At 47.8% G+C, this 19,674-nt stretch overlaps 1 protein-coding gene across 3 annotated transcripts; it reads left to right on the forward strand.

Moving 5' to 3' along the window:
- The first annotated feature begins 21 nt into the window (after positions 1-21).
- LOC135377399 (C-terminal-binding protein-like) lies at positions 22-16,827 on the forward strand. 3 transcript variants are annotated; one of them, XM_064609773.1, is made up of 6 exons: positions 22-288; positions 1,171-1,255; positions 3,214-3,323; positions 5,934-6,530; positions 11,844-12,200; positions 16,260-16,827. In XM_064609773.1, exons 3-6 carry the CDS (start codon positions 3,263-3,265, stop codon positions 16,613-16,615), a joined length of 1,371 nt encoding a protein of 456 aa, XP_064465843.1. In that variant the 5' UTR covers positions 22-288; positions 1,171-1,255; positions 3,214-3,262; the 3' UTR covers positions 16,616-16,827. The 3 variants fall into 3 exon arrangements, with proteins under 3 accessions (XP_064465843.1, XP_064465842.1, XP_064465844.1); XM_064609772.1 differs by having other exon boundaries at positions 3,238-3,323; XM_064609774.1 differs by lacking the exon at positions 3,214-3,323.
- The last annotated feature ends 2,847 nt before the right edge of the window (positions 16,828-19,674 follow it).

Genomic DNA, 19,674 nt, shown 5'->3' on the forward strand with positions numbered 1-19,674 from the left:
ATTAGGCGAGATCGGTTGTCCGCCTCTCCCATTGAGGGTTTCTAGCGTTCTTTCGCTACGTCATACTCTAGTATATCCCTTTATTTTTCCTTTTGCCATCATAGTCTAGCTCTTAAGAGTGTATCATTGTATTGAAAGTTTGTTGCAATCACGTTAACTTAATTCAAGTATTAAAGTCGTGTGCGGTTGCAGCAGGGGGGCATTTTGGTAGGTTGCCTCGCTCAAGAAACGCATTACCGGCCATAGTCGTCAGCCTTTGTTTGCTAAGCGAGCGCCTTGACTCGAAAGGTGAGATTTGATAATGCATTGTCGCAGTGGGAAAGCCGTGGACAGTTTAGAGGGGCTTTGTAGTTTGTAGTGCTTGTGGCTGCTACTGTCGTGTGTGTCATGTCTTTCGTTGTCAAAGTTGTTAGGTAGAGAGATGAAAAAAAAAAAAGGACATTGAAAGGCTTAGACAGATACGACTTGTTGACCGCTCCCAGATATTCTCGATCTGGAACTTAGTAGGGCGTCAAGGCCGTTCTGGCTGTTCGCGAGTGCTGAGGCCATTGCCGTTGCTGTAGTGACCGGGATATTAGCGGAGCGTTTTTGGCGTGAAAGCCGAGGTGTGATCGCGAGAAGCACGCGGTATGGTGATCGGAGAAATTTGCCCCGGGCCATGCGGTCCTAGGGGTAGCTACGAAATTCCAACATTTTTAGTCTGCTATTGCGACATTTCTCACAATTGTTCGTCCTTGCGTTATCATGTATTCGGAAGTTACCGATGGCGTCTACCACAATTAGGCCTACGCTGTCGCTTGCCCCGCGGCATGTGAGCAAGCGAACGAGCGGGGGGCCCACTGGGCTGGCCAACCAACCGATCCGCCATTTTGGTATTCGCCCAGTCTTCGGGCCTTCCGTGGCCCCGACCTGGCGGCAACATGGAACCCGCAGTTTTCGGCGGCGCTGTGTCCCCTCTCTTTCTTCACTTCTCCCTGTCTTTATTATTTTTGTTTTCTCTTTTCCGTGGCCTGCAGCAGCGGCGACGGCGGTAGCTGTGACGTCAAGGCGTCGGGCCTGTGTGATTGGCTCGACGCCAATGCTGATTTCGATCGGGAGGGAGCCAAATGGCGGTCGACAGTGCGCGTCGTCTTTGTTTTGGCGTTTGATCAGTGTCGACCTGCTTTACAGATCCCGCGGGAAATGCAGTATGCGGGCTGGTGCCAGTCCTGATTTGAGGAATTCATCCTTGGGAATCTTCTGAAAGCTAACCAACGTGAGTAACACTTACTGGATTGTGCCGTCTTTGTTCGAGGTTGTCGCGTCGCCTTGTGCTTGTCAACAGGTCGATGGGTCGTCCGCCACGCGAGACGCCCTCTCTCTGAACGGCGGCCCATCGCTCTTTGGGCGTATCGCGTGGACAGGCAACATTAGAAAACCCCGTCGCGTATTGCCATCCTCCACGAGGGTCGGGGAGGCGGACAACTTAGGCCTCCCCGATCATCGGCTGCGAGGTGTGTAAAGGCATGTCGAGATGAAAGCCCAAGCATGGAGGAGACGTCCATTGTCTTGCTCGCATACAGCTAGTCTTACACAAGCACGTCTTACGGGAAAAGAAAGAAAAAAAAAAACAGCTCTTGCATGACTGGCGAATTGTCGTTCAGTAGTGTTCGGGTCAAGGCATCCTTTGTGGCCAGTTCATGCTTAGACGTCACACGGGTGGCTTTACACCTACGCACGAATTTGTTGTCATGTCTTTGCTTGACCGTTTCGGTGCAGCTGTGTCCCGATTAATTGCCCAGGGCATTCGTTAAATGCAGCATCCAAGACTACAATTTCGTTTAAAGTCACGTATGATATTCATCAATATGCAGCGGTTGCAAATGCTGTCGCGATGTGCACTGTCAAGCACTATTGGTGGCAAAGCTTTTAATGCATGGTAGGATTTCATTTGGAGAGCAGTGATTCAAGTGTATGTTGTTTCACCAGCACACGACTGAAGGCAAGGTTGCGCATGGAATGTTTCCGTCATTTCAAAATCAAACCCAGTGTTAGTGTATGCCCACAGTTGTGGATCGACGCATTATTACCAACTTTACCTGCTCCTTTGCCCTTTCGGCGGGTGCCTGGTGAAACTTCGTTGTGTGTTGTGTGTGTTTTGCAATTGCAAAATTGCCCGCCAGTCTCGGACAGCCCAATGTCTGGCATGGTCTGCAGCTCTACAGCCAGAGTAGCCCATACGGTTTTGCAGAACCCTTTTCAAAAGAATGCTGTGGGTGATTGCTGGCAATCTTGTAGCTGTAGAAATCTTTATAGTATGCCAGAAGGAAACCTGAGAATGGGTGAGTGCATATGCAAGGGAGCTGTCCTATTGTGTGAACAATGCACACACACTATTCGCGTGAGGAGAGCATCGATTTACATTTTTTTATATCGCGTAAGCCCCAAACATTGTTCGTATAGGGTTTATTCACACGCTGTTGCTCGCAGTGTCGAGCCATGCTATTTGGAAGCTTTGGCTGGCACCATGCGGGTTACGACCCTCATCTATAGTTTCTAAGACCTGACCCGACTAAGCCCAACATACATATACTCAGCAGCGTGACAAGAAGACGCGCACCTCTACCGCCAGCACATGACTGCCGGGCATAAAGGGAAATCGACACCAGGCATTGTAGCGACAGTCATGACCTTTTGAGCCTGCTAGGGGCGTGGTGACATCCATGAGTAGGCTTTGTAGTTGTCTCGAATGAATGTGCCAGGTTCATTAAATCCTGCACGTATTGGGGGGGGGGGGGAAATATCCGCGTTGTACTTGGCGAGATACAAACTTTTGCGTCAAATTGTAACGCGAGATGCGAGCTTCGCACGTTCCTATTGGTTCCCCGTAAACGCGTGACCTCTTCCACAGCCACCTTACTGGTGGAGGCGGTTGAGCCGACGTCGCACGCCCGGGGAGGGGGGGGGGGGGGCTCGGTATTTGCCGTGCCAATTTTCTACGCATATATTTCCCCATTTGCTGTAAAACTTGGAAAGAAGGTCCGCATCAACACACATAACAGCTCCTTCCTTTTTACTCGGCGTTCCAAACCCCTCCAGCATTCCGACACGCGCCGTGATCTCGAGATTCTCGTACCAGTTGCTCCCCCGCAGCTTTCCTTCTGGATGCTCTCGCTAAGATTTCTATGCCTGTAGTTTTGTGATATGAGTGACCTGACCAATGTTTGTCTCCAGAGACTTTATTGGGGTCCTGTGCAGGAAACACAGGGACCCCTCTTGGTGCATGGACCTGTGCCGTGGCACAGGTGGCACATACCTAGTTCCACGAAGTTCCACCATTCTTAGTAAGTGCAAACCAGCTGTATGAGGGGTGGGGAGGGGTTTATGGGGGTATGAGGGGGTGGGTTACTGCCTAATTAAGTCATGCTGGCTAGTAGAGCAGCATCCATGTCACCCACCAGGTGGGTTTGCCACCCCCCTCTGACGTACACGGGAAGTTGCTGCGCCCCGTTTGCGGGAAACCGTGTGGTTCCCGGTGTGTGATACACATGCCATGGGAAAACAAAGCGCGGAAAGAACGCAGGAGCTGAACCCTGCACTTCGAGGAACTTGTTGGTGTTCAATTGCTGTGTTGTTTCTGTGTTTTTGGCTCCTGGTATGTGTATGGTGCATTTGTATCACCAAGCCCATTTTCCCTGGTCAGTAGGGAGGTTTTAACGTATTGGTGGTGCTAGGCCCAACGTACTTCCTAGATGAGAAGTGTCAAATAGGGTACTAAGGCACAAAAAAAGTACCAGCACGATTGTGCCGTGTTTGTTATTGGGATGGTTGCTAAGTAACAAAGAAGTAACGCTGCAGGGCGCACAAACGTTTGGTACCACTGGCTGCCGTTAAGGTGTAGACGTGTGATACTCTGGGACATTGGATTGAATTGGAGTGGGCATTAGAACTAGTTGAAGCAGCAACTCACGTTTACAGATGGACTCCGAAAGGTGGCAACCCTATCTGTTGGGTGCGTCCGAGATCTGCCCAATGTGTCCCTCGAAGAACGTTCCCTGACCCTTGTCCGTTCTTGTGCAACCCAGCATTTGAGAATGTGCCATAGTAGTGTCTGCAGTAACATACTTGTCTGGTGGGGCCTACGCTGAGCACACTAACACACTGCAGTTTAATTCCAAAAAATTCCTCTCTACTTATGGTCCACAATGCAGGTCGATGCAACGATATTCGTTCTGTAGCAACTGGTGGCTTGTTGATTGCCATTGTGCAGCGTGTCTTCTAGAGCTCGACACGGTAGTTGTTAGGGTAGGTTTCGACTGTTCCTTCATCATGATCTCAGCTATGGGCAGCTGTCTGACCTTGGTGGAATGCCCTCTGAGCTGAGGTCATGATGTGTGCAAACAACTGAGATAACGAAATCAGTGAGCTTTCAGTTCTCCATTTTTGAAGCCAACAGGTGTTCAGCTTTTTCACGGGGCGAGGTTACCTTCCATGATGAGCCTTGGTGATCCGTAGGCTGAATTCCGTCAGAAGTTACTGCTCTCTGGGGATTGCAGAACTGTTCTTTGGGCTCATTGGAACATACTTGGAGGGAAAACAAGTGCAAGAACTGACAAACATGAGAAGACGAGCGGACACGGACTGGCACTCTTGCTCTGTAGTTTCTTTGCTCCACATCTCAAAGAGAGAATGAGAGTCGGTCCCTACTCCGTGACAAAGTGAAGCTGAGATTAGCACCACGAGTATTTTTTGTTTTACAGTTATCTGTGTAGCCATTTGAAAGTGAGCTTTTGCGTAACTGTGGCCCCATATAGTCTCAAAGCCCTCGTAATGGCGTTCTCGGGTAACACCTACCACTTGTGCCCCGTCTGTTCGTGCGTCCCAAGCTTTTCTCTTTTCTTTCCCTCTGTGGCTTTGCGTGTAACAAACCTGTACTGTGCTTACTAAAGTTGATATGAGTGCAAGACTTGGAATCCTGGGTAGCTCCGAGATTAAATCTGGGCCCACTTGCTCAGGTGTTGAGATTCCCCAGTGATGCCCTCAGTAGCTTCGGTAGTGCCTCGGGCACACGCTGGTGTCCTCAATGCTGCTTGTGCACAGAGCTCTTGCAAAGCTACTGAGGATGGCACTTGGGAATTTCTTCAACGCTGCAATTGGGTCCTGGTGTGCAGATATACGTCCAAGCTTGGAGATGGGATCCGGTGATAGTTGAAGCATGATCAAAGTGTTCGTATCTGGCATGGTTTCAACCTGTCGCGTGCACCAGTGTGCAGGCCTACTAAGCAGGTTCAAAAACGTAGTCGAGGGCGCCGGTGGAAGATTTATGCTAACATGTGGTTCCTGGCGCACACTGTAGTGTTAGATCGTTTCTTGAATCTACAGCCAGTCGTTTTTCTTTGAACCTGTTCGCGCACTTCTGTCCAGCTTATTTGTTCGGATCCACTGTTTGGTCCTTTAACTGCTGACGAAGGCCCAAACCCAATCAGATTTAGATTTAGTTCTTACTAAAATGAGGTATCTGCGCAGTTCCTATCTAATGTCTGGGTTCTGCAGGTTAGGATCAGTTCCAGGTAAGACTTCAAGGTCGTGTATCCAGCCCCCCGTTCGAGGAATTCGATTGTGGAGGCTCGGATTTTTTCAGATCAGAATGCTGGCGCGCATTTTTTGGAGCTGTCCAGTCGTGATACAGTTCCACTGCTCACCCCGCGTTTCAGACTTTATATAACTAAACAAACTAAGAGTCTACGAAGTAAGCAGTCGCCTCAGAATGGCCATCTCAAATGCCCCCAGTTGATGACTTTGAGCTTTGCCTACGCAATGTGCTCAGCAACGTTCCATCACGTCAGCTGGTCTGCCGAAACGCAGGGGAGACGAGCACACGTGATGCGGCTGCGCTGGCAACGTCTCGCCCGTGAACCCGTTTAAGTCCCGGGGGGGGGTGTTGTGACACGCAGGCGGAAGCGGCGGGATTGAGCGGCGGGCGGCGTGCCCCATGGACAAGAAGAAGCCCCTGAAGCGTCCGCGCATGGACCAGCCCCCACTGGGCGCCCGGGGCCCCATTGCCAACGGCCCGATTCACGCACGGCCCCTGGTGGCCCTGTTGGACGGGCGCGACTGCTCGGTTGAGATGCCCATCCTGAAGGATGTGGCGACGGTGGCCTTCTGCGACGCCCAGTCGACGCAAGAGATCCACGAGAAGGTGCTGAATGAGGCGGTGGGCGCCCTCATGTGGCACACCATCACGCTCACGAAGGAGGACCTGGAGAAGTTCAAGGCGTTGCGTATCATAGTGCGTATTGGGTCGGGCGTGGATAACATTGACACAAAAGCGGCCGGGGAGCTGGGCATTGCCGTGTGCAACGTGCCGGGCTACGGTGTGGAAGAGGTCGCCGACACGACGCTCTGCCTCATTCTGAACCTGTACCGGCGCACCTACTGGCTGGCCAACATGGTGCGCGAGGGCAAGAAATTCCAGGGTCCCGAGCAAGTCCGCGAGGCGGCGCAGGGCTGTGCCCGCATCCGGGGCGACACGCTGGGCATCGTCGGCTTGGGTGAGTTCCTCTCTAACGTCTTTTTTTTTTTTGTCTGGTGGAACGGAAATGTATGTCACGAAAAATCTGCGAGAACTGATGTTCTGAGGCTGGAACAACATAGAAGGGACAAGCACAAACGAAGCCTCAAATTGCCTAAGAAATTAACGATGAAAGATGAAAGTCTCTGAAAAGGCTGGCCAGCTGTAGGACTCGAGCCCACCGGTAATCCACAAGATGTGGGCTTGAGTCCTACAGCTGGCTAACCTTTTCAGCGACTTTCATCTTTCAACGAAAAATCTGGTAGGAAGACGCACGTGAAACTGTGCCGCCCCTGCTAGTGAATCGGGACGCGAGCCTCGTTGTCACTGGAGGTGTCGTGGTGTGCGATACAGTCCAGTACCAGAGCGGCATTCGAAAGAATTAAAAACTGAAATGTCTAGACAATTCGTTTCGCTGTGTACTCCTCTGGGGTTTACCTTGTAGTGCAGCTGTGGTCTGCACTTGGAATTTATCTCTAACCTAAGGGCATACACTACTTTGGAGAGCAAGTAAGGAGCACACTGCGAATGAAAAAAAAAAGGTTGATGATTGCGTGCATATTTTAATTACAGTGATAGCGAGAACCCGAGCGAACAGTGCCATGACTTTGTTTGCATAGTTTGCATTTTTTTTTTTTTTTTTTGCCAGTGATGCAGAAAGGATGTTCCAAGAGGATTATAAAAACACTCAAAAGTGCTGTAAAAGTTTAAGGTTTGCGTAAATGGATGTGAGCGTTTTCATGTGAAATGTGCTTAGGTGTGCAATGCTGCATTCTTGGAAAATATTTCTGGGGATTCTTGGAAATTCTCAACAAAAGGGGTGTAACAAAATCCGCAGGGGATCCAGGGCTAATGGTTGAATGTTCACGTGAGATGTCACACTTAAAAATACTTCTGTGTTCCCAAGGCTGTGATTTCTGAACTGGAATGTGAGGCCTCCCCTCTAGGGTTCAGTAGGAACCTTCGTGTGGGAGCAGTTATAATTCAGCACTTTGAGCGCACTTTGTGGCGTCCAGACAGGAAGCCAAGTGGCTGATGTTATATAATTTGACGCAGGAAAGGTGCTTGCGTCAAATTTTCCCTCAGTCTGCCATGATTATTTGCCAAGCTCACTTGCACTGCCAAAATAGTTTCTGAATTGTTTCTGCCTTTCTCTTGGTGTGCAATCCAAATGCAAAACAGTGATGTAGTACAGTTTTTTTTTTTTGTGTGTGTGTGTATCTGAAGATTCTCAGTGTCTCAGAGAAGCTGTGTTTCACCATACAATTCTGAGAACCCTTTTGCCAGAAGCACAGAAACACAAAGAAGTATGTGGTGCTGTAGACTCCCAGTAAAGTGCCCTTCTCCCACACCTTTTGTGGTTTAGAGAAGTGGTTGAACCCATCCTAAGGGATGTCAACCTCCGTGCAGTTTGTTCTTACTGTCTACGTGGTAAATTTTACATGTTTTCATATGCTCAAACAGAATAGCTGGCAATATGAAGGCTAAAAAGTACATGGAGGTTGAAGCAGCATATTGTGTGCTGGACAAGGCCGTACTTGATTGGTGTTTGAAAAGCTACTCTCTTACCTCTTAAAGGGACGGTCGCATATGTTCCAGTAAGTTTTGAAACTATAATGACCACGCTGTCGTAAATCCCGCACGAAGGAATGGCATAGTTTCACTGTTATTTGATGGAATACATGACAAGAGCAGACACCGGATGTTGAGAGTGTGCAGGAATTCCCTCTCTGGAAAAACGAGAAAATGTCACACCCAAAGAACTAGTGAGGGCACGACCTTGAGAAAAGGAATGCTGTGACCGTGTGGGCGTCTCGTAAAGTTACTGGACGGTGCCTTTCCTCTGAGCGCTTGCGCATTGACGTCATGCCGCCGGAGCTTCTGCAGCTGCGGAAGCAGCGCTGATCTTTGAAATTCGTTTATTTAATATCAACACTTTTTGGACAAAAAAAACTAGCCGGGTAGATTGTCGGCCGATGCCAAGCATAGTGGTATCTGTTTCATAAATGGGTTTCTGGATGCGGCTGTCCATATAAGGCAGAACCGCATGGCACGAAAAACTAGCCAAATTCTCTCCGAACCGAAATCGGGACCAAACTTTTTCCGTGCACCACCGCACGCTACTGAACTGGAGGCTGAAGCTCGGCTGAAGTCTTCTGACCTTGGGGCACATCACCTTTCAGTAGCGTTGCCACCAGGCCGGTTTTTTGCTCGCTCTGCCGGTTGCCGGTAGGAAGGTGATACCGGCAGTGTTTTGCCGGCATTTGTTGCTCAATACCTTTTCACAAGGGCTTTTGCGAGGTTTTCGCTTCAACATTCCACTACAGCTTGAATAAATCTGGAGCAAAGTCCCAACTCCGCAGTCACCAGTCGTTTTCTTATTTATTCATTGTTATTATTATCATTGTTTATCATCAAGTCTTGTGTTCGGAGGGAACAAGATCAGTGGTTGTGCAAAGCTATTGGTGGTTGTGTCGAGCCAGATAGAACTCAGGCCGTAAACAACCATCATGAGATCTCCTCCTGCAAAGAAGGGTTTGTGTGCATCGGTGCATTTTTCAGAGTAAATAACAATCCGGTTGCTCCAATACGATCCAGTGTACCGTTCATGCCTGTTTATAGCAATTTCTAACATCAGTGGGCCAGCCACACACAGGAACTTATGTTTCCTCGTATTATCTCTGTCTCTGTGTGTCCTCATCCACCCCTCACCCACTTTCTCTTTCCCGCGAGCATTTCCCCCTTCCCTCTATACCACCTCCTCTCCCTCAGCCGGTATTTTTCACTACGAAAGGTGGCAACCCTACCTTTCAGCCATCCAGCTCAGTTAGATAATCCCTGTATTCCTAGGAGGAGAAGTGGCAGACGCTGCAAACAGTCGACCCGTTTTCTATGTCACTGTTGCTATGGTTTTTCCTTTTGGCTGAGTAGCCATTGGATGCTTGCTACTTCTTCGGTTTATGGCACTTGTGATTTTGGTTCAGGAAGAATTGGGCCAGTTTTCGTGTCATGCGGTTGACGCTTAATGGCACAAGTTGTCCAGTTGTGTTGTGATTGGCTGCTTAAGATGACTGTCTTGCATGCACAATAAACCACTGTTGTCTGCAGTCTTCTGACTCGATCATGAACCTCGGGCATACGAGTATATGGATATATTTTGAGTTAAATATGTGTTACCTTTGCCGGCGAAACAAGTTTACTCAGTCACGTTCTTGTGCAACTCTAGCTAAACGCGTGGTTAGGGGAACCAAATTGTTCACATAGGCGTGCGATATTTGATGCGGAATCTGATACACCTTTTGAATCCCGTTCTTGCTTTTTGAAACAAAGATTTGCAAATTCCTGATGTAAAAGGCGGAATCCCATAACACCAAGTGACACGCTACAGATTTTGTCAATGTCGCGGATGCAGCTGCCAGATCCATTTGCAAGGCGGCAGTGGCTAGCGACAAAACGACATTTGCAAGAGAAGAATGCGTACTTTTTAATTGATTATGCGGAATACCAGTCTCAACTATTAATAAAAATTTGATTGGAAGGACTGTTCTCCCTTCCTCATGACCGTAATCTCCCAGGATGCAACGCATGCGCAAGGAGCACTGGGATTTCCTGAAATTGTCTATTCAGCTTTGTGCCTTTCATTTGTCAGATCCAGAAAGGGTTCTTTCATATTTAGAAATCTAGAGGTTTGTTCCCATGTCTGGTCCTAGTGAAACTATTAATTGAGTATGACTTACTCCTCCGATAAACAGTGAAAATAGGTTGAATTTGTCTAGAAGTTCCACTCTTACGACCCAATTCCTGGTACAAAAATGCTCCACGCAGTTCCGTGTGTGTGCCAGAAAGGGCCATGACCTGTGAGTTCTTCTCCCTGGGTTTCAAACACACTGCTCCATTATTTTCACTTGACAATGTCGAAGCTTGATAACGTTTATTTGCTAATTTGCTGATGTGGTTAGATAGTACTCGCACACTATCTACCGTTCGCTGCTCTTTGTTTGCACCACTGCCTGTTGCACTTCCATATCTAGCTCTGGCAGTGGCTCTGGCCAGGGGATTTCAGTATTCTCTGTGTCAAAGTCCTCCTTTGATGGCAGCTGTAGCCAGTTTTCCTGAAGTGTGTTGTGATGATGTAGCAGTTAATGCACCTCTAGGCTAACTGGGAAGACCACCGTGCAATTCATGATCATCATTGTGTACTAGAACAGGTGTGACTAGCAAGTTTTCAGAAGGACTGAAAGTTCTGTTAGTACTGAGCTGTAATTGTTATACAATTACAGTTATGCAGTTAGTTATACAATTGTATGACAATTACACTGTCATACAATTTATTATTACAATGGCATTGCGCAGCAGCTCTTTTATATTAAGCCTTATTTGTGAGAGCTGAACACCCGGCTAGCTTTATTTGGCCTTAGTCACTCTTGTGCCATAAAGCATCAAAACAGCTGGCTAGCTTGTATCAATCTAGTTGCATGATAGGACAAGAGGGACAAAGGTGCTCTCATCCTGTTTGTTCTCCTTTGTCCATTTCGGCTACACACGATGCAATCGCAATTTAATCTTCAAGGCCATACGTCTTTCATTCAGCCAAAGTCATGCGCTTCTGCTTTTATATTACTTTGTAAGTGTTTTGGAATACTCTTGTCACTTTTCTTCGGGCGCTAGCTATGCATAGTAATGTTTCTTTGCCTGTACGATAGGCCCCCATCCTTATTTCGCAAATGTAGTCTCTTACTACAGCAAAACACAAGATGACAGGACATGGCCATTTAGTTATTTTGACTGTCTGATGCCATAATCTTGTGGATGTATTCTTGGATTCTATGGTTGTACCTTCTTTTGGTCACGGAAGGTACCCAACTGGGTTGGCAAAGCATGAAGAGTGACTTTGCTTTGCTTTGCTGTAAAGGAGCCGCTACAAACAAACGAAGAAATGTGTACCATGTGCTCTTTGCTGTAGTTTTCTGCATCAACAGTGGCGGAGACGATTGCCATGAGGCAATGGGGTTTCATCAAGTGTGGGGGATGCCTAAGTTTAGTGAGGTCATTCACTATTTCTTTAACGAATGTTAAAATTAGATCGCTTGTGGGATGAAACTAGTATGTGTGTAAAGAATGAGGCATTTAGAACACAAAAACATGGGTACGGGCATGACTCACTGTGTGGGATATGCTCAGTTCGATACTTAGGCCTTCCCGCACTAACAAGAAGCGCCTCTCGACCTTCTGCTCTCGTCGTTTGTTTGCTGGCAACTCTGGACGGTTCACTCACAAGAGCTCCATTTTTCAGGGCGTGTGGGCACAGCCGTAGCATTGCGGGCCAAGGTGTTTGGCTTCACAGTCATCTTCTATGACCCTTACCTTCCCGACGGCATAGAGAAGTCTCTGGGCCTGAGCCGGGTCTACACTCTTCAGGACCTGCTGTTCCAAAGCGACTGTGTGTCTCTGCACTGTACACTCAACGAGCACAACCACCACCTGATCAACGAGTACACGATGAAGCAGATGCGGCCCGGGGCGTTTCTGGTCAATACTGCGAGGGGCGGCCTTGTAGACGAGGCTGCCCTGGCCGCAGCCCTCAAGGATGGCCGGATTCGCGCAGCTGCCCTGGACGTCCACGAGAATGAGCCTTACAACACTTTGGCTGGTGAGTGCCAGACGCGTAGCCCCCACCATACATATTCCGCCATTTTGGTTGCGGCAGATCGCGCGACGAATAACATGGGCTCTCGCACAAGAACTGCGTTTGAACCTTTAGAAACACCTCAACTCCCTTTAGAGAGCCCATAAGTAGAGCCTGAAGTTTTCGGGAAATATTTTTTTTCTAAATTCGGGGGGTAAGGATCAGGGAAATAAAAAACATGTGCTTTAAATTTGTGCAAATTCGGGTAGGAAAACTTCCACTATGCAAAATTTCATGAAGAAATCAAGCTCTATTACTCAAACAGATTGTACTGGTTTGGTACAAAAGGTGATGTAATTGTGTTTGCTGCCAGACAAGCTATTTTGCGTTCCTACAGACGTTTCAGTGAGGGCAGTTTGCCAGGTAAAAATCGGGTTTTGCCCTAAGGTGGCAACCTTCAATTCGGGGAAGAATCGGATTAAACCCTAAAACTTCAGGCTCTACCCATAAGTTAGTGAGTGAAGTTAATAGAGCGTGTCCGTAGCAGACAATTTTTAGTGAGAAATGAGACCTCTTGACTGCTCGCTACGCCCCCGTGTCGCTTACGTCAGGCGAGGTGGCCCAACCAAGCCAGGCGTCCAAGGTCAGGTGGCGCTCTTCGTGGCTGATTTTTTTTTTTTTTTCCTGGCATTTTTGTCCGTGAAATTGCGCAGTGACAAGACGTTGGTCAGCAAAAATATTTTGCACTGTGGTTCCTCATCGACTGCTCGATGAGTGAGACAGGATTTTGAGTACTGCTAAATGTCACCTCCTTGCTCCTTTTTGCATACAATCTCCTTGAAATGGTGAGAAGGTAGTCGGGCTTGAAACAGTCTCTGCTAGGGTTTCAGTTTGCACCTGCTGTTGTACTGTGTATGTTGTGTGCATGACAAAAAAGGGATAGAGTAGACAATGAAGTTAGGTGTAGTTAGTGCCCCGAGGGCACCAGGTCATTATGGAAAGAGGTAACACAGATACAGTGCAATTTCGTTAATTTAAACTTGCTTAATTCAAACTTCCGGATAATTCATACTGACGTTCAGGTCCCATCAAAGATGTCTATTTGAATTGGGGGAAAACACCCGCTAATTCGAACACACTAATATGTGCAATGGTTTATTCGAACAAGACCAACCAGCGTGCTGCGGGCATGTGTGTGTCAGAGAAACCTTTACCAAGTCTCAAGGTTACTAATAGGTAGGGTTCATGGTTTTTCAGTATCCATCAAAAAGGGCTGACAAACGTTTTTACATGGTCGGTGAAAACAATTACACGCGGAGAATGAATTGCATTATCACTTCAAATTACTTTTTATTTCCTGTTCCTTCGTGTGGTGGTTCTTCCTGCCGCTTCAGCTGCTTGGCAGCGGACAGGGAAAATGTGGTCACTTCTTCGTGACGACGAAATTGTGTCGTAAAACATTGCTGCAACGGAACCAAAAGTGCACATCGTTGCCCGAACGAAATTTCTGTAAAATTAAAAACCGTAAACCAGAAATCCTACTTACAAGATCAAAGGCGATACTTGTGCAGGTGGAAAGGGAGAGGGAGGCAAACGAACTAGTCACTGTAACGGTGAACGTGACTGACACGGAAAGATGCCACTTATGCATTTGGCAAAGTAGTCGCGCTGTTTTATGGGGATCAAGACCCTTCTTTGTCGACTACACAGCCAACAAAACACCACGGATGATGGCCAATATCTTCTCGGATCGAGTCTGTGGGACTCGCATTTGCGGGGGATGTTCAACGTTGCAGACAGTGTTGTTCATGTTGAGGCTGGATAAACAAATGCAGGCACGAATAGGAAGTTGTTTTCAGCCCTGAGACGTTCCGATGCTTGCCTGTAAGTATAAATATTTTGGAATGAGCCTCTTTCGGCATCAACGGACATGCGGCATGCTGTCATTCGGAGCGCCTTCCTTTAGTTCGAACTCCGCTCTATTCGAACAGATCTTCAGTCCCCTTCGAGTTCGAATTAAGGAGGTTGCACTGTACAAAGTGATAGTGTTCGTCAAACACTTGGAAATGATGCCTCTTTCTATAGTACACCAGCTTGCTAATTCGAGGTTATTGAAGTTGTACGGAATAGGATGAATCTGTGTAACTAGAGTGAACCAGATGCCAAGTTTCTGCTAATGATGGAAGATCGACGGTGCTGCAAATTGCTGAATTGACAAGTAACTTAGGAGCTCTGTACCTTCTAAAGCAAGGGACAAAGGAAGTGTGCCTCTGATCAGTGCCACCACAGCCGAAATGACTTAAAGGAGCACTGAGGTAAACCCCCAAAATTTTGTTCATGTTTCGGCGCAGAACGCTCTTCAACAAATAAGAATGAGTTCCCACAAAACAACGATGAGCGTAGGTGAAAAATCATTTTCCTCGTGAAAAGAGCGGGTCTCGGAAGGAGAGTACGTCGTGGCCCATGCTACTCCCCTGCGCGCTAGCGCATGAACTCCCCTACTCCCCTGCATGCTAGCGCATGAAATGCGAAGAAAAAAAACAAGGCACTGAGCCTTCCCCACGTCACGAGCGCATCGTGTCGGCCGTCAGCGGCTGCTTTCTCAGACTGTTTTTTGTAAATTCGATTGCACTGCTATCAAGCACCGCAGAGCGAAAATATTTTGCGGGGCGACTTCTGGTGGAAAGCTTGACAGACGAGGCGGGATTTTGAGCGATGGTAAATGTCACTTCGTTGCTCCTTTAAAGGAGCCCAGAAAGCCATCCAAAAGATTTTCTGTTTCTGGTGAGTTACGAGAGGACGTAACTTGACGCGACGACTAACATAAAAAAAATTCACTGTACGCAGTATTTTTCTCTGAATAAAACGCCCCCAAACATCGACGCGTGTGTTTGTTCCCGCTCGACTCACTCTGCAGGCTGAAACGAGGAGGATTGTGATGTCGTCAGGATTACGAGAGAGAGACCGCGCTCCAGTTGGGACCGGTGCTTTTAGCACTTCTTCTTTTTCGTTTTTACTCCCAGTTCTGTCTCTGTAGCAGACGACGCTTCTCCAAGCAAGCAAGCCAGTTAGCGGGTTGCACCGTGATGACGTCAAAACGGCTCTGGCTGCTAGAAAAGCGTGGTCGCGATTTTCAAAATCGAATTCGGCGATACGTATGCATCTGTCGAGTGAACCACTTCGCATGGTGCGTTTTAGCAGTCTCGCTAATGGCTTGGTTTGAAAAAAAATTGTTGGGACTGAAGCACTTTCACTGCTCCTTTAAAGGAGCTCGTATCATCGCATGCATCGTATCAGGAATGGGCACACAACAACATTTTTGCTGGTCGAAGTCTTATCACATCGCAATCTAGTTTCCAGGAGCCCTATAAATGGGCAGCGTGGCGGAGGGCTGTCATATATCAGCTCAGCTCATATCAGCTCATATCAGGGAGGGAGAGGCTGCCCTTATGGCACACAGGGAATGTTCTCTCATTGGTTAGGGCAAATTTCTATACTACGGGAAGTAGCCCCCAGCTATTGGCGGACGCACACTTTCTGCGCTGATCTCCGCAGGGTCGGTCACCAATATAAACGGGCCCTCTGGTTAATGCTGACAAGTTTTGCCTTCTGATGTGTGACATCAGCTGCGGGCAACTAGGAAAATGCTCTTTGCACGCGTGGAGTTTGAACACCTGCTGTGGACATGCCGGGTGTGTTGGGCTCATGTTTGTTGGCGGGACGTGTTATGCAGCGATAGGATGTTCCACTCTTATTGGTAACGGATTTTCTTGATGGGCTCACTCCTTTGCTACGAGATTTGCTAATTTGCCGTGGGGTAATGTTTTGTGGGCTCCGTTGCGTGATATCTATAGCCCAAACAAGCCACGCAACATGCTATCATTCAGAGCGCCTTCCTTTAGTTCGAACTCCGCTGTATTCGAACAAAATCTCGCGTAATATCTATAGCACAAACGAGCCATTTCATTTTGCGAACCTAAACATGCGAACCTTCACACGTGCCGGTGTGAAGAGGTCTTCACGGTGACTAGGAACAATATTTTGGTCGCTGATGCCACGAACCTCAATCTCTCTCTCTCCCAGGTGGTGTCTGTGCAGGGCCTCTGAAGGAGGCGCCGAATCTTATCTGCACGCCGCACGCGGCCTGGTACAGCGATGCCAGCTGCACGGAGCTGCGGGAAATGGCAGCGTCGGAGATTCGGCGCGCCATCGTCGGTCGGATTCCCGACTCGCTGCGCAACTGCGTCAATAAGGAGTACTTTGTGGGCTATGGTGACGGCATGAACGGCGGCGCCTACAACTACCAGCCCATGGGGGTGCCCCACTCGACGACGGCCCTGGAACCCCTGGCCCCGGGTGTGCCCCATTCAACGTCGCACCTCCAGGACTCCTCAGCCAACCACATGGCCCCTAAGCCTGAGAGCTCGGAGGTGCACTGACATATCATTCCGCTTGTTTCTGTCTAGCTGTCTCTGCTGCTGTGTGTCCCCCCCCCTCCCCCTCCCTGCCCCCCTCCCCCCTCGGTAGTTGTTTCGCGCTTTTTTGAGTTCGCCCGCTGCTTAGCCTCCATCCTGTTACCTTCCTCCATGTTCATGTGTGCATTAACATTTGACGGGTGGCAGTCCGAATAAAACTTGGCACCTTTTAAATACTCTGGTCCTCCTCTTATGTTACTGGGTTTTCGGCGTTGAACTAGGAAAAATGCGCGCTTTCTTGTGCAGACAGAGCATGTGTGGAACAGTACGGTGGTAACCCCGATTATGTGACGCAGTCACGTTTGGACCACGTGTGTTACGTGCCTGCACTGCAGCTGTAGGTTTTACTGCGGGCTTTTTTTTTTTACAGCATTTTTTTTCTCTCTCTCTTTCTAATTCTGGGAGCTATGTATTGGCATGACGTGCATCATGATTTTTTTTTTTTTTTTTTTTTTCATAGGAGGATCTTGTTTCTTAACCGTATTCCCGTCCTGTGCAGCATTCCAGTTAAGGCTCCACGTGCATTCTTGTTAAAAGGAATGGTTGTGCTTCATTGTCATGTCTTACTTTTTTATGCATTCGAAACTTGCATTTTTTTTTTTCTCTCGTTGCACACGACCTTAGAGTTCCTAATCTGTTAGGATTGTGTGGAACACTCGCTTTGTTTTTTTTTTTTTTTTTCAGCCCCCATCCCATTTTATGGCCAGGTAATTGGGGTTCCACGGTATGTGTGTGTGTCGCGATTCATATTTTTTTCGCATGGTTAGGGCGACTTGCTGTGCAACATGGCAGGGACAATGGTGTGGATGTATCTGGGAAGTTTAGAAAGTTGAGTGGTAACCATGTAGATTCTCCTCGGACACAACTACTGTGGCGGAGCATATAAGAGGGAAGAAAAAAAAAAAAAAAAGACGTGCCTGTGCACTGGTGTAGGCTGAGTGAACTTGACTTGTACTTCAGCGATGCGGTTTTTTGGAGCTACGATTTGTGTTGCAGGCACGGTTCTCAAAGTTTCGACCACCAGAGGTCGTTTTCGTGGCGTTCCCTGGGTCAAAAGCAGGATTGCATGTTGCGAAGGGTGCTGCACTGTTCCCCCTCTTATTTTTTTTTATTTTTTTTTTTTTTTCCTTCTAGATATTTCATGTGGGTGATGATGATTTGACCCCATATACCTAGCATATTGGATTTGGTATCAATTGCACATTATTTCTCTAGCAACACTGGGAGTGGGGAACTATCCATGGTCCAGGCTTTGGGAACCTCTGCATTTGAATGTGGAACAGTTTGGATTCTCAGACCCGGGAGAATATGGCACTATTTCAACAAATTGGACTCCTATGTGTGTGTGTGGTGTGTGTGCAGAGAAAAACCCATTAAAAACAACATTCTCTACAGCACTTGTCTGTATTTTGCTTCAGACTATACCCAGCCGTGGAAACTTCATTCACACATACTTAGAGACGGGGCATGCAGTGACATAACATTGCTGGAGGTAATAGGTTCTACTCTATTGCTTTTGTTGGGGAGCATGTATCTGACGGACTTTTCGACAAATACTCGTACCTGCGTGCAGTGACTGCCCGTTGCTGTAACCCTTGGTCAAATGTTCAGCTGGTTAGGTGACTGAACGTTGCTCCAGTCGCGTCAATGTGTGCAGATATACAAAATTGGGGATGTTGCGTTGAATAATGCCCTGTTCAATGTGGAGTCCTAGTAGAGGTTCGTACATGAAATGTTCTCTTCAAACGCGCTGTGTTCAGAGGTAACTTTTCTATTCTCTCCTTTCCTTTGTGCAGAACGTCCGAGTGCCACTCGTGTCCTCATTAGGTTACGTAGGACATTTTATAATGTGCTGTCTTGCATATTAAGTAGCGTCTTACTTGGCTAGCTGCAATCTGCACAGAAGTGCAAATGTTGGTGTCATTGTGTTGGGCTACAAAGTGTTGGTGGACCTCCCTGTTGCACACATCGTGCGCAGTTTGTTGGTAAATAATTCACAAAATCTCTTCCTGGCTGGACAGATGGTTTTAAGTAGACTAAGGATGCGGATGAGACGTTCAATCTCTAGTGATACCCGCATTATTTTTCAGGATATACAGAAACTTCCTTACACACTCTTGATGTGCGTACCTTTTGCTATCTAATCTGAAATTTATCTACATTTTCGAGGTATCTGGAAGGGTTCAAGGTCCTGCGCCACTGTACTTTCTGTAGCTCGCCATCACCTCTTTGTTTTTCTAGTGCTAAACGTCATCCACTAGGTGCTGTGACGAGGAATATCAAATGACTACTGCTTGCACTTTAGTTCCGCATTGACCCTATAACGGAGATTATTCGCGAACTTTCCTTCTCCTATCCTTTGTGAAGGTGGAACTTCGCGGGTTTTGAACTTGTATCGGTAAGCTTATGCTTTTAGAGCACTGCATGGACCGCATCCTCAGCCAGAGCCCGAGAAATTTATAGGCCCAGTGTAGTGGGCTGTAAAACCGTGGGTAACACATGTTACCCCACTATGACCCGGGCCAGGCAATGTACGGGCCCATAATATCAAGCCTGAGCCCAGGCCAGGCCCACAAAAAGGCTTTATCCGGCCGGGCTCTAGCTTTCGGGTAAGCCCGATCCCGTGCAGTGCTCTACATGCTTTACCGACTGACCCATGGAGGCGGGCCGAAAAAAAAAAAAAAAACTTAAGTGCTGTCACATTGCTCTTGTCAGCGCTGAAAAAGAAAGCAAGGTTCTGGAACAGACCGAAGGAAGCCAGCAGGTACAATGAAAATGTTTTTTTGCTGTAGGTTAGTTTGTCTAGGTATGAAGATGTTGGCCTTGGAGAGGTGCTATCAACACTTGGTAAAGTGAGTACAAAATATGTACCTCAAATGTATGGAGAACACTACGCAGAAGGGTATTGGGGACATAGCTGTGTAATGGCGTTTTGACCAGTGTTTAGGGGTACCCAGCCATACATGTTCTTAGACTTCTCCATTTTGGTCAGAACCCTACAAGGATGATTCTGTGTGATAGAC

Source organism: Ornithodoros turicata, chromosome 1 (genome assembly GCF_037126465.1).
Source record: "Ornithodoros turicata isolate Travis chromosome 1, ASM3712646v1, whole genome shotgun sequence".
NCBI classification, from domain to species: Eukaryota; Metazoa; Arthropoda; class Arachnida; order Ixodida; family Argasidae; genus Ornithodoros; species Ornithodoros turicata.

Coding starts and splice junctions, on each gene's coding strand:
- LOC135377399 (XM_064609773.1), top strand. CDS start 3,263: ATGGACCTGTGCCGTGGCACAGGTGGCACATACCTAGTTCCACGAAGT. Junction 3,324..5,933: donor ACGAAGTTCCACCATTCTTA/GTAAGTGCAAAC, acceptor TGTGACACGCAG/GCGGAAGCGGCGGGATTGAG. Junction 12,201..16,259: donor GCCTTACAACACTTTGGCTG/GTGAGTGCCAGA, acceptor TCTCTCTCCCAG/GTGGTGTCTGTGCAGGGCCT.